This window comes from Leucopleurus acutus, assembly GCF_964270905.1.
Source record: "Leucopleurus acutus genome assembly, chromosome: 20".
In the NCBI taxonomy this organism is placed as follows: domain Eukaryota; kingdom Metazoa; phylum Chordata; class Mammalia; order Artiodactyla; family Delphinidae; genus Leucopleurus; species Leucopleurus acutus.
In genome coordinates this window covers 1,394,877-1,408,873 of record NC_139162.1, presented here as the reverse complement: position 1 = coordinate 1,408,873, position 13,997 = coordinate 1,394,877, and the positions used below count along the sequence as shown (strand labels likewise).

General features: G+C 69.5%; 1 protein-coding gene across 1 annotated transcript; it reads left to right on the top strand.

The window, feature by feature from the left end:
* Window positions 1-353: 353 nt before the first annotated feature.
* ZNF469 (zinc finger protein 469) lies at window positions 354-11,522 on the top strand (the record flags this gene model as incomplete). The annotated part of the gene is made up of 1 exon (XM_082862819.1): window positions 354-11,522. One exon carries the CDS (start codon window positions 354-356, stop codon window positions 11,520-11,522), a length of 11,169 nt encoding a protein of 3,722 aa, XP_082718945.1.
* Between the last annotated feature and the right edge of the window lie 2,475 nt (window positions 11,523-13,997).

Here is a 13,997-nt window from a genome sequence, read left to right as displayed (position 1 = left end):
TTTTTCCTTCCTTTTCCTCTCCAACCCCAATCCGCCCCCCACTAAGCCCTTTCTCAGTCTGGCAGCAACTCTTCTCCCCTCTCATCTCTCAAGGTGCCGACGGAGCCAAGCCCCCTCCCCTAAAAGTACAGGTTACGTGCCTGCCACTTCTGCTCCCAGCCTGCCACGCCACCATGGGAGCCACGAAGCCCCACGGTCCCCGACCCACTCTGTCCTTTCCTTGCAGGCTCCGCTCAGGACCATGAGAGCAGGCCCCTCCAGGGCCCCTCGAGGGGCGAGGATGTCCGCCCAGCCCGCTTTCCGCGGCCCGCCTCAGACCACAGCATCCTCCTAGCACCCAGGACGGAGGGGCCATGCCTGGGGAGCAGCCCCTCGGAGCGCCACCCCCAACCATGACCGGAGACCTGCAGCCCTGCCCAGCGGCCAGTGGCACGGGGGGGGGCCCCCTGCAACCTCCCAGTGAGGTCAGTGCCCCAGCCAACAGGACCGCCAAGACCACGGGCAGCGGGGCCCAAGCCATGGACAGCCCTGAGACCCAGGTGCGGCAGGCTGGGAAGGCGGGGCCCAAGGCCCCACTCCCCAGAGCCCAGTCCCTGAGCAGCGCCCCTGGGAAGGGAAGCAGCCCCCAGGCCCCAGCAGGGAGGAACCTGGTGCAGGCTCGCACACGGCGGGCGAGCAGGCTGGACAGCGGCCCCCAGCAGCTCTACGGTCTGAGCATCGCCAGCTCCAGGCCCAAACCCGCCCTGGACGAGAAGACCCCTGAGGGCCCGCAGCAAGAGGCCCCCCGGCCCCCAGAGGCCGAGGCCCCCCGGGGCCAAGGAACCAGAGCCCGTCTCAGGCCCGGCCCCCCCAGGGCTGAGGCCTCGCCTGGCCCGGAAGAGCTCAGCTTCCAAAAGTGCTTCCAGGAGACCCCCTCCAGCTTTACCTCCACCAACTATACCTCACCGAGCGCCACCCCTGGGCCCCCGCCCCTCAGGGCCCCCCAGAGCAGCGGCGCCAGCCCCTGCCGGCCGGCCTCCTACGTGGAATTCCAGGCCAGCAGGGCCGATGCCTGGCCTCCCACGGCTGAGAACAGCTTCCCAGGTGCTAGTTTCGGGGTGCCGCCCGCTGAGCCGGAGCCCTTTCCCGAAGGCGGCAGCCCCGGGGTGGTTGCCTTCCAGTACCCCTTCCCAGAGCTGCACGGAGCCGGCCCGAAAGCCTTCCCCGAGGACGCGGCCGGGCCCGAGTTCGCCGAGAGGGCGCTGGTGTTCTCCTTCCACCAGCCTCGGGGAGCGTGGCCCGAGGAGCCGGTGGGCACGGGCCCAGCCTACCCCCTGCCCGCCCGCTCGGGCCCCCCAGCCCCGCCCTGCTACCCCGGCCGGCCAGGCGGCCTCAACGCCCCCAGCGACCTTGGTGGTGCGCTCCCTCCCCCTGGCGCTGCTCGCCCGGCCCCCAGCCCCTTCTCGGAGAGCACGGCCACCTTCCGGGACAGTTTGCACAAGAGCATGACCAAAGTGCTCCCTGAGAGGCCGCCTTCGGCCCACGATGGGCTGGGGAGCCCCAGGGGGCCCCCAAACTCGCTGGCCCAGAGGCAGTTTCCCGGGCAGGCGTATGGAAGCCCCGGAGCCGGCGGGGTGGGCGCCAGCCCAGGGCCTCGGGACACGGAGCTGACTGCCTCCGGGCCCCCCGCCGGCAGACTGCCCCCGCTCTGGGACCCCGCCCCAGCCCCTTACCCCACGCCTCCCCTGGGCCCCTTGGCCACTACCAGGAGCGCATTCTTCGAAGCCCAGCCTGGCCCAGGCCAGCAGCTCAGCCTCCCCCAGAGCCCCCCGCTGCCCTGGCCCCAGGTGCTCCCGGCCGCCGGCCCCGGCCCCCACCAGATGGAGATGTTGAACCAGCTGCCTTTCCCCCCGGAAGTCCCTGAGTGGCAGGGGGGCAGCCAGGGAGCCGTGGCTGCTGCCGCAGGCAAGACGCCCGGGCCGGGTGAGAAACTGGCGGTCCTGAGAAACAGCCCGGGCCAGCACAGCAGTGGCTCCCCTGGGCTGTTCGCCTACAACGGGCTGAAGGACCCTGGAGCCCAGCCCCCCTTCTTCGGGGCGGCCCAGCCCCACGCCTCCCCCCGGGGCGCCCCCGGCCCACCCCCGCCCAGGGTGGTGGGAGCCTCCCCCAGCGAGTCCCCCCTGCCCTCGCCGGCCACCCACACGGCCAGCAGCACCTGTTCGTCGCTGTCCCCTCTGTCCAGCAGCCCAGCCAACCCCAGCTCGGATGAGGGCCAGCTCCCCGCACCGCTCGGGCCATCCGCCTTCTTCCACCCCCCCACGCACCCCCAGGGCACCGGCAGCCCCTTCCCGTCCCCCGAGCCCTCGCACGCCCTCCCCATCCACTACCAGCCGGAGCCAGTCAAGGCCTTCCCTTTCCCCACAGAGGGGCTGGAGGAGCCCCCGTTCCCTAGCTCGGGGCTCGAGGTGGGCAGCGTGGGCCTGGAGGGCTTCCCCCAGGAGCCGCCCCCCTACTCTGCCCACCACTTCCCCCTCAGCAGCGCCAGCCTGGACCAGCTGGACGTGCTGCTCACCTGTCGGCAGTGTGACCGGAACTACAGCAGCCTAGCTGCCTTCCTGGGGCACCGGCAGTTCTGCAGCCTGCTGCCGGCCAGGGCCAAGGATGGCCACCAGCAGCCCCCTGGGTTCCCCACGCCCCCCGTCACCCCCTCTGCACTGGCTGCCCCCAAAGCACCGGGCAGCGGGACCCCGAGCCCGCTCAGCCACACCAGGACGGCGCCCTTCCTGCTGGGTGGGGACGTCCGGCCCGATGGCAGAGATGACCCCCTGAGAATGAGCTTCCTGCCCAGCCCGGCCGCCGCCCCCTTCCCACTGCCTGCGGGGGACCTGGACCTGGACGACGCCGCCAAGCTGGACAGCCTTATCACGGAGGCGCTCAACGGCCTGGAGTACCAGTCAGACAACCCTGAGATCGACAGCAGCTTCATCGACGTCTTCACTGACGAGGAACCTTCCGGCCCCCGGGGCCCCGCCACCGGGCAGCCCCCCAAGACCAGGCTGGGGGCAACGCCAGAGAACAAAGCCCGGCTGCCGCTCCCGGCGGTGGCTGCCCCGCTGGAGCCCCAGCCGGCCCGGCCCGGCGACACGGGCTACCCGGCCGGCCCCAGGCCCAAAACCCGCTCCCTGGGCCCAGGGCCCTCAGAGGCAGACGGGGCCGGCCTGGCCGGCCAGCAGAGAAGAGGAAAGCGGTTTAAGTTGTTCCGGAAAGAGCTGGACACGGTCAGCACCGCCAAGAGGCCGGGCAGGGGCTCCAGGGCCAGCCGCCTGAGGCCGAGGGGGAAAGGCCGGGCTGAGCCGGCCCTGTCCCGCCCGCGGGACCTCAGAACCCAGGCCCCCAAGAGCCGCGCGGACCCGGGGGCACGGGCCCTCCTGGTGGAGACCCGGAGCTCCAGGCGCCTCCGACTGTCCCCCGGCCAGGATTGCAGGCGGAGGCGGCCGCGGGGCGGCACCTGGAACAAGGAGCTCATCCACAAGATCGTGCAGCAGAAGAACCGGGCGGGCGCGCACGGCCCGGCCCCGGGCGCCGCGGGCGGCGGGGCCCCCGACCGCGGCGGCGCCTCCGAGTCTGAGGAGGAGCTTGGCCCGCGGCTGCGAGGCCCACGGCCCAGCGGCCGGCAGTGGCGCCGGGGCGAGAAGAGGAAGGAAGTGGACGTGGCCCCGGGTCCCAGAGAGGACGGGCAGCAGCAGAAGCCCAGGAAGGCCGTGAGGCAGGAGGCCGTGAGGCCTGGGGGCTCCCCGGGCCCAGAGGAGCCAGGCAGGCCGTGGCCGGGTCCCATCAAGAGTCCCGAGGCCCAGGGCCCGTCGCACGGCTCAGAGGCTGGAGTGGGCCCTGAGGAGAGAGGCCCCCAGCGCCTCCTGCAGGGTCTCACGGGCGCCGAGACCCCAGAGGAGAGCCACCCCTCTCTGGACTTCCCCCGAGACACCGCGAGCCCTGAAATCGCTGAAGACCTTCCCCCTGAGGCCACAGAACTTCACAGAGAGGCTCTGAGCTCCTCTCCAGCCACCTGTGGGGGAGGAGACCCCTGCCCCCCAACCCCAGAGCGACCACAGCTCCGCAAGGAGGACGCAGTGCCGCCTGGCGCGAGCTCGCCCCCGCTGGGTGCCCCCCGGTGCTCGGAGCCCCCGGCCTCCCCGCCGGGAGAGTCACTGGTGCCCGTCGCTAACGCAGCCGACACGGCCCACCCCGAACCCAGGACCCTCTTTTTGAAGACCCCTGGTCTTGGAGGTTCCGTGGGGCTTCCAGCCGCCAAAAAGGGGCCTCAGCCCGACAGCAGCCCTCCCAGCGGATTGTTCCTCAGACCCAAAGACCTGGCTGGCTGTTTCCACAAAGACCTGGGCTCTCAGTCCTCAGCCCCAGGCGGCCCACCGGCCATCAGGGCAGGCCTCTGCCAGGGTGGCGAGGATGCCAGTTCCCAAGAGCCCAGGCCGCCCAGGAACCCACCCTACACAGTCGTCACGGGCCCAGGCAAAGCTGAACCGCCGCCGGCCTTGGAGCGCGCGGCCCTGTTCTCGGGGCTGCCTGGGCACGGCTTCAAGCCGCCAGCCTACGGCAGCCTCTCTGGGAACGGGGACACCCAGGTGCCACGTGCGTGTGCTGCCCCTCCCCCGAGGAAACCTCAGCTAGACCCGCCGTACCCCTCGTTTCTGCCCAAGATGGGCTGGTCCCTGCTGGAGGAAGTGTCCCCCGTGCCGCCTGGCCATCTGCGCCCTTCTCCCAGCCTCTCAGGGGAAAAGGCATTCAGTCAGAGGTGTCCCAGTGAAGGGACTGTGGCCACCAGCCTCCCCACTTTGCCCGGCAAGGTTATCAAATGTAGCACCGCTTGCAGCGGTGACCTGTCAGAGGAGGAGCTCGAGATCAAAAGGCTGGTCACCGAACTGGAGAGTCAGCTGCAAAGCAAAGGCGCACAGGACGGCCCGGGAGAGCCGTGCGGAGCCAGCGTCACCAGTCCTGGGGAACTGAGTCCACACCCGGAGGGGGCAGAAACAACTGTGGCCACCACGGGGGGCACTCCAGGGGGCCCCCAGGAGGAGTGGCCCTCGTTCCACCCTGGAGAAGCAGCCCTGGCCCCCGGCGCCCACGAGGACGTGGTTCCTGGGGGTCCTTTCAGGCCCACTGGGGCCAGCCTCAGTTTCCGGCCAGTGCAGAAAGCCGGGGTCTCCAAGACGGGGCTCCCCGGGGCCGAAGGGGGCCTCGGGGCCCACCTGGAAGTCTGTTTACCAGAGCCCCCATGGGACATGGGGAGTTTAGCGAAGTGCAGCCCAAGCCCTGAGCCTTCACTTCCCAAGGGTAACAGGGCCTCCAGAACACAGCACAGCCAAGACCTCCCCCTGCTCTTTCTCTGCCCACGGAGAGGGGGGCGTTCCCCGGGCTCCCACAGGGCACCTGGGCCCTGCCGAGACCCCTCAGAGCTGGAAGCGTTCAGCGGCCCTGTTGCTCCTCTTGCACCTGGTTTGGCATTTCGGGGGGCCGAGCTTCTGCCCCTGGGTGCCGCCCCACATTCTGGGGCCAGTCACAACAGTGCCCCCAAGGGACACTCTGTGAGCAGCACAGGTGGGCCAGGAGGAGCAAGGCTCCTGTCCCCTGTAGCAGGGGGCCCTGGCCCTGAGGGTAATGAGGGGTTTGTACCAGCGGGGGCCTCCCCAAGTCGTGCCTCTGTGCCTGACCCCAGCCCTGGCGGGAGGCCCCAGGACCCAGCCTCGAGCCCCCTTCATCAGCTCCAGCTCCTGGTGGCCAGAGCGGCCGAGAGAGAAGATGACACCCGGGGCTCACAGGGGCCCCCGCCTGACGACACCCGGAGCCCTCAGCACAGCGACCCCTCAGATCCGGGAGAGGAGAGTGTGGAAGGTGGGAAGATGGCCTGCAGCCCCGCCCAAGGCTTCCCGGGGGGCGTCCCTGCTGTGGCCGGACGCCAGCTGGGGCCAGAGGGAGATGGACATCCAGGCTCACACGGCCAGGCCGAGAAGCCCGAGGGCCAAGTTGGAGCCAGCCAACCGCAGCCAGATGACCGGGGGAGGCCGGGGCGGCCGGCCCAGCCAGCCGGGCAGCTCCAGCGAAGCGGGGCGGCCGTGGGCCTTCGGAACGGGGCACGGGCCACCCCAGGCCCCGCCTACTCTGAGGCGGAGTCTTCAGTCCCAGCCTTGGCAGCAGCCGACACAGGAGATGGGCCCGAGGACCAGACTCCAGAGGCAGTAGCTGGCCCAGGCCTTCAGAAGCATCTGCTGTTCACTGGCGAGAGCCCAGTGCCCCCCACCAGGGACCCGGCCAGCCACACCCCCTCGCCCACTTCTGCAGCCACCCCTGATCCCTGCGGCCCCACGGAAGGCCCAGCTCGCCACGCTCTCCGGGGGGACTGTGGCCCCCTGGAGGACCCTCCCGAGGAGCCCAGCTTCGTCGGCGTCTTCACTCCCGCCCGCGGAGGGGACTGCCCTGGAGGTCGTGTGGCAAGGACCCTAGAGGGTTCCAGAAAGGAGAGACCCAGGGAAGCTCCTGCCTGTGCCACCCCTCCCCCCCCAGCGAGGGCCACCTCCCCGAGAGTGACCATCACGGCCGCTGCCCTGTCCGGCATCCCTACCACTGGTGGCCTGGGGGCAGTCAGAGGCCCCAGGGCCGAGTGGCCAGACCCCAGGGGAGCCCTGTCCAGCACCCACCCCGATGGGGTGCCCAAGGGCCCCTCCTCAGAACCCCCAGGCAACAGGGAAAGCCACGGTGTCACCACTGTGCCCACTGACCCTTCCACACAGGGGGCCGTGGGGCCAGATCCCCACACCGGCCAGGAAGGTGAGGCAGAGGCCAGCCTCCAGGAACAGGAGGGCCTAGAGATGCCCGGGGCTGGGCGCCCTGCCGTTACAGACGCCTCCGAAGCCGGCACCAGGGCTCTGAGGGTCACCTGCCCTTCCACAGAGCCCCACCCAGGCAGAACCACAACTCCGAGCGGCACAGCCAGCGACTCCAGGCCACGCTCCCCCCAAAGCCTCGGGGACACCCTCCACCAGAGACCCCAGGGGGGTCCCCTCAGTCCCCAGGACCCCAGAGAGAAGCCTCGTGGCTTTAAAAAGAAGCCAGTGTTCACTGAGAACGGCCACTGGAGGGGCGGAGCCCCCAGCGGGCAGCCCGTGACCTGTGAGGTCTGCTCGGCCTCCTTCCGCTCTGGGCCGGGCCTGAGCCGCCACAGAGCCAGGAAGCACGGGCTGCACAGGGCTACTGCCTCCCAGCCGAGCCCGGCGGCCCCACCTGCTCCCCGGACGTGCCACCCACCGGGAAAGAAGAGCCGCGGGGCGCCGGGGAAGGAGCGACCCAGGCGCCTGGTGGGAGACCCCCGCCAGGCCGGGAGGCTAAGCCCTGCTCGCGGCTCTGTGGCCCCTGCGGGTGCCCTGGGTCCCGGGATGTCCAGGGGGCTTAGGCGGGGGCTCAGCCTTCTGGGAGGACCGGGCTGTCCCCCTCGCTGGGAACCACATCCCCCAGACACGGTCAAGCAAGGGGTGGACGTGAGGCCTGCAGAGCCCAGGAGACAGGACCAGCTGGAGAGGGATGAGTCCCGTTCCAAACAGACAAAGAGAGGCGGGGGCCAGAGGCGGGGCAGGCCGCCCGCAGACTTCCCCAGCGAGTCAGAGGGGAAAGCCAGCAAGAGGGCGAGAAAGCCGAGAGCGAGAAGGTTCCGGGAGGAGAGCGGTCTCCAGGGCCCCGCAGATGTGATTTCAGGGAGAAGAGGCTGGAATCCATCGGCTGCCATTGCCAGCCGCCCAGCTCTCCCGAGCCGCCGCCTCTCACCAGAGGCAGAGCAGGAGACCGAGGCCCCGCAGCCGCCTCTCGTCGCCACGGACCTGGAGGAGACGCCTGCACGGAAGCCTCCCGGGGATCGGGTGGCCTGTCCAGGGATGGTGGAGGGGGCACCTCCTGGGCCAGAAGGGCCCGCGGGGCGGAAAGCAGCCTCGGCGAGAGGGTGCGGGGGACCCCGAGAGACCAGGATGTCTGGCATCTGCAGAGAGCCGTCGAGGGCAGCTGGGGATAAACCTGCAGGGGACAGCAGAGTGGCCGAGAGCAGAGCAGGGCAAGGTGTCCGGGAGGGGCACGAGGCCCCCTGGGACCCCCAGGGCCCTCCCGAGACTCGTGGTGCTGAAGCAGGCGGCAGCGTCAGCAGTTGCCTGCGGGACCCCCTGCACAGTCCAGGAGAGGGGGTCCGGGGGCAGGAGAGCACTGCCCCTGAAGCCCCCAGCCCGAATCTCGGAGACCCCCTGAGCTTGTTTGATGATGAGGCCTCCTTTTCCCAGCTCTTCCCCCTGGGAGACCGCTTGGTTCGGAAGAAGAACCCCCGTGTCTATGGGAAGCGCTGTAAAAAGTCGAAGCCACCTCCCCAGCCCGCGCCCAGCAGCCGGGCAGGGGGCAGTGCCACTCTGTCCTCCTTCCGCCTGCCCACAGACCTCAGTGACTCTGGCTCGCTCTGCCTGTCCCACGAGGACCCGTGGGGTGACGAGGCTGCGGGTCTGCCGGAGTCCTTCCTCCTGGAGGGCTTCCTCAGCAGCAAGGTGCCTGGCATTGACCCCTGGGCCATGGGCCCCAGCCTGTGGGCCCTGGAGCCCCACGCGGAGGCGGACCCCTGCTGCGCCGAGGACCACCCGTCAGAAAGCATCCCTGAGCTGCACATGGTCCCGGCAGCTTGGCGAGGCCTGGAGCTGCAGGCCCCCGCCGACGGGGCCACCCCTTCTCTGGGAGGCGTGAGCCCCGAGCCCCCCAACCTAGAGCGAGAGCACCACGAGTGTGGCGTCCCTGGGAGCACCGCGGATCTGCAGGTGCAGGACCTGTGCTTCCTAGGACCCTGCGAAGACCCCGCGGGTCTCCCCAGCACCAGCTTCTTGGACTTCAAGGCCACGGCCAGTTCCCAGGGCCCACTAAGCAGGACAGAGGCGGCGGCCGGGGCAAGAAGGGCCCCAGGCGGAGGCCGGCCCACCAAGGCCAGGAGGGCGTCCTACAAGTGCCGGGTGTGCTTTCAGCGCTTCCACGGCCTGGGAGAGCTGGACCTCCACAAGCTGGCCCACAGCCCCTCGCCGCCCCCCACCTGTTACATGTGCGTGGAGCGCAGGTTCGGCTCCCGCGAGCTGCTGAGGGAGCACCTACAGGAGAAGCACGTGCAGAGCAAGGCCGGGCTGTGGGCCTGCGGCATGTGCCGGCGGGAAGTCGCCGGCGTCTGGATGTACAACGAGCACCTGCGAGAGCACGCCGTGCGCTTCGCCCGCAAGGGGCAGGCGCGGAGGTCCCTGGGGGACCTGCCCGGATGTTGGGAGGGGGACGGCGTGGCCACGCGCTTCCTGAGCGGCATCGTGGGACAGGTCTCCAAACCCCACCGGGGCAAGCGCTCCATCGGCGGCAAGGCAGGCGGGGGCCCCGCGGAGGCGGCAGGGGCGGATGTGGGAGCTGGGAAGGAATTCCCAGGGGAGAGACGAAGACCCAAGGGCCGCGCCAACGGCTCAGACCCGGACAGCGCCTCGGCCCAGGGCAGCCCGTCAGCCTGCGTGAACCCCGCCCCGCCCGGCGGCTCGTCCCCCGACGGCCGTTCGCACAGCGAGTCCCCGCCCCCAGCCGTCCCGGTGCACCAGGACTGCAAGGACCCCGCCCGCGACTGCCACCACTGCGGGAAGCGGTTCCCCAAGCCGTTCAAGCTGCAGCGCCACCTGGCGGTGCACAGCCCGCAGCGCGTCTACCTGTGCCCCCAGTGCCCGCGGGTGTACCCCGAGCACCAGGAGCTGCGCGTGCACCTGGGCGGCGAGCACGGGCTGAGCGGGGAGCTGGAGCTGCAGCACACCCCGCTGTACGCCTGCGAGCTTTGCGCCAACGTCACGCACATCAGCAAGAGATCCTTCGTCTGCAGCTCCTGCAACTACACCTTTGCCAAAAAGGAACAGTTCGACCGGCACATGGACAAACACCGGAGGAGGGGGCAGCAGCCCTTCACCTTCCGCGGCGTGCGGAGGCCCGGCGCCCCCGGGCACAAGGCCTTGGCCCGAGAGGGCTCGCTTCCCAGCAAACGGCGCAGGGTGGCCACGTCCAGCAGCGCCCCCGGGTCCGGCGTGGACGGGCCTCTGTCCCGGGACAGCGGCCCCACCCTGAGCGAGCGGTCCCTCCCAGCCCTGCCCCAGCCCTGCCCGGAGGCAGCTCCCAGCACCACAGCAGGGCAGCCCGGGACCCCAGAGAGGCCCACAGACCCCGTGGGCCACCCGGTCGGCGGCGGCGATCTGCCCTCTGCCCTCCAGGAGCTCCTGCCCCCGTCTCTGTCTCCTTTCCCGGCGGCCTCGGCTGATGGCACAGATGACCACGAACCGGACCAGGCCCTGGAGGGCTCCGAGGACGAGGCTTCCCCAGGCAGCCCTGGGCGCTTCCTCCAGCAGGCTCTCCCCTTGGGGGGCTCTCTGCCCCAGCCGGGGGCCAGAGGCCAAGACGCAGAGGAAAAGAGGGCAGCTGGCCCGCTCTCAGGGAAACACAGGACCCCAAGCGCCCCTGGCAAATGTGCCCCTGACCATCACCCAGAGGCCCCCTCTCTGCTCTGGAAGGAGAAGCAGGTGTCCACGTGTCACGTGGCGCCTGCCGGGGGTGCAGGAGGCCCCTCCCTCAGAGGCAGCGCCAACAAGCCCGGGGGCTGCCAGAGCTCGTCCAAGGACAGGTCAGCCTCATCCACCGCCAGCAAAGCACCCAAGTTCCCAGTACAACTGAAGAAGGCGGTGCCCAGCCCAGTGCCCACAGAGCTCCCTCATGGCACTGAGGACAGGCCAAAGCCCACCACCCTCAAAGTCAAGCCGGGCCCCGGCTCCCAGGGCGCTGGAGGCCCCCGGCAGGGCACCAAGGCAGCGGGTGGCAGCCAGCCCCAGCCGGCCAGCGGGCAGCTCCAGAGTGAGACAGCCACCACCCCAGCCAAGCCCAACGGCCCGGGCCAGGGCCCCGCCCCAGACAAGGCCCCCCCTCGAGCCCCAGCCAAGGGCTACCCCAAGGGACCAAGGGAAGCCAGTGACCAGGGGCCGCGAGGGAGCCTGGGCCCCAGGGAGGACGGGGACAGCAGTGAGAAGAAGAGGAAGGGCCGGGCGCCGGGGCCAACCAGGAGTGAAGCCGTGGGGAGCCTAGGGAGAGGCCCCGCGGTCCCTGACAAACCCCCCCGGGCCCCGCGAAAGCAGGCGACTCCCAGCCGCGTGCTCCCTGCCAAGCCCAAGGCCAGTAGCCAGAACGGGACGACACCGCCCCAGCCCTCCGAGCCGCGGAAGGGGGAGCCCGGCCACGCCCAAGGGAGCAGCAGGCGCGGCAAGGAGGCGCTGGGCAAGGCCCTCCCCCAGGCCAGACCCCTGCATAGGCCCCCCAGGAGGGTCGGGGCTGTTCTCGGTGCTGAACCCCCCAACTCCCGGGCCTGCCGGACAGCCGAGTCCCAGAGCCACCTCCTCAGCCAGCTTTTTGGGCAGAGACTAACCAGCTTCAAGATCCCGTTAAAAAAGGATGCTTCCGAGTAATTTATAGGAGCCAGCGCGTGCCGGGAGTGGGGCTGGGGACGGACTGGCAAACGGGGGACCTGGTCTATGCTGAGGAGCTCCAGCCCTCCGAGAGTTCACCTGGTGGCCACATCTTAACCCACCTGCCGTAGCGTGCAGATACGCAGACTTTGGTGTTAGACCTGCGACTCTGATGCCTTGAACAGGGCCTGGGGTGGACAGCAATCCCTTTCTACCTGGAAGGTGAGGGCGAGGGGGGGGCCAGCTGCAGCCTCTTTGAGACCATGCAGCTGTTTTCTCAGTGCCAGGACGTTAAAGAGAAAGCCACCCACCCCAGCCCCGTGTGCCCCACAGCCCAGGCCCGGTACGCCAGGGAACCCCTCACTCTAAAGGTTTGCACAGGGCGCCCCACCTGTGTCGTCTAGCAGGAAGTAAGTTGAGGCAGCCGCCGGTCGTGTGGCGGCAGCCTCTGTCTTAGTGTCGTTGCTGCTGTTGCTGGAATTCCAAAGCGACCCTAGAAATCAGATGGGGGCAGAAGAGCCATCCGTGAGCTGCCCAGCGCCCCCCGCACCACCACCACCCCCGAGCACAACAGGCCTTCTCTGACCACAGGGTCGTGCCGGCCACTGTCCGTGCCACTGACGGAAGCGCCGGTCTCCAGCGCACCTTGACCCCTGGTCCTCCCTCCCCGCCCGCGCTACCCCCAGCCCGGCCTCCGCAGTTGCCCTCTCTAGAGCCTTCCTTCTACGTGGACCTCTCTGCTGCAAGTATCAGCAATTTACTCTGAAGATCCTGGTGCTATTTTCATGGTGTAATGTGAATACAGGCTTCCTTGATTTGTTTTACCTGCGGGGTGGGGTCGGGCCAGGAGGCGCAATGTGCCACCCGGGCGGCCTGAGGCACCAGTGGCCTGAGAAGCCCTTCGCTGGCTCCCGGCCGTCGGTGGGAGGCTCCAGCCCACGGGCAGCTCCCGCGCTGGCACGACCCAGGGGCTGGCTCGCGTGTCCTTTCTACAGAATCGTGTCTCCGCGGGGGCAGGAGGCAGGGAAAGGCTTCCTTCGGTTCCTAGGTGTCTCTGAGGTTTGCGGTTTGTTTTGTTCTGTTTCTTCATTTTAGCCTTGGGTGCAATGTGTATGTCAAAAGTTTTAATTTTGATATTTCGAAAGAAACCACATCAGGCCCGTACTGCCTTTGTAGAAGGTACGTGTGCCGCTCAGAGTGCCTCTGTAGTGCTGATGAATAAACCCGGGGGCTCTGAGGTTGTAAAATCTTAGCGCATCCATGCTGTCAAATATATGTCCACTGTCTTCACGGGGCACCTCCTCTGTGGCCTCTGTCCTCCCGCCAGCCCCACCCTGCCTGCCCCCCCGAGCCGCCGCTTCGTCCGTCCTGTCCCAGGGCCACCTGGCCCTGCAGAGCTGCCCCAGCCATAGGGTGGTCCCACCAGCCCCCAGACTTGTTGACACGGTGCAGACAGTGCCTTAGTGCTGGGCGGGACCCTCTCAGGAAGGAACTAGCGCAGCTGGGTCAGGGGACCCAGAGGGCAGCAAAGGCAGCAGGAGGGATCACACTCCCACCGCAGGCTCAGACCCCTGGGGCCCACGTGTCCTGAGGACCCCCGTGTCCGGGACAAGCACCGGATGGCAGGCAGGGCCCGTCCAGAGTCGGGCACCAGCCCTGATCCCATCCTGCCACTGACAGCTGCCTGGACACGGGGGTCTCTCAGAGCAGGCCTCAAACAACACATGTCGGGCCGGGGGTGGGGGGGCCTCGCCAAGCCCTTCCACAGGGAGGGATCCTGCACGTCACCCGAGGCTGCCGAGCCCACGCCCCCCAACCCCCCACGCCCTACGCACTCCCCCTTGTCCTGCCAGGCCCCGGCCCTGCCATTCCCTCCGCCAGGGACGCCCTGCCCTGTCCTCTCTCTCGGTCTCAGCCGCTCCCACCAAGTCCCCTCGCCCAGGTGGGCTGCCTCCATTTCCACCCCTACCGTGGGCCGGGAACAAGCCAGCGGCTTACCAGGTGGTGCGGGCTGGGAGCTGCGCTCTCCGTGGGTGGAGCTGGAGCTGTGTCGGGGAAAGGCTATCTGGGGACTTGGTGGTGGATGCCCGTGGGCCGGCTGGGTCCACGGCACTGAGTGCCCCCCCCCCCATCGGCTCACCACGCCTCGGGCGGCCTGGGGCCGGCGTCTGCATCCCCAGAAACATGACGGGGCGTCCAGGCCCTGCCCCAGACTGTGAATCCGGGGCTGGGGCGAGCCGGGCGCTCCGCGCCCGCGGGTGCCGCGGCTCACCACGTCGGGGACCCCCGCAGCTCTAGTCTTCTCAGGGCTGGACGTGAGGAAAACCCACCCTGCTGGACCCTGAGCCCACCCCGCAGCCGCAAGCCCCGTGGCATGGACAGCGCCAACCTGGCCAGCAGGTGGCAGCATTCGCCGGCTCAGCGGGGAAGGGGCAGCTCGGCTGCCGGGCCTCAGTGGGCACCGGCCTCCAAGCC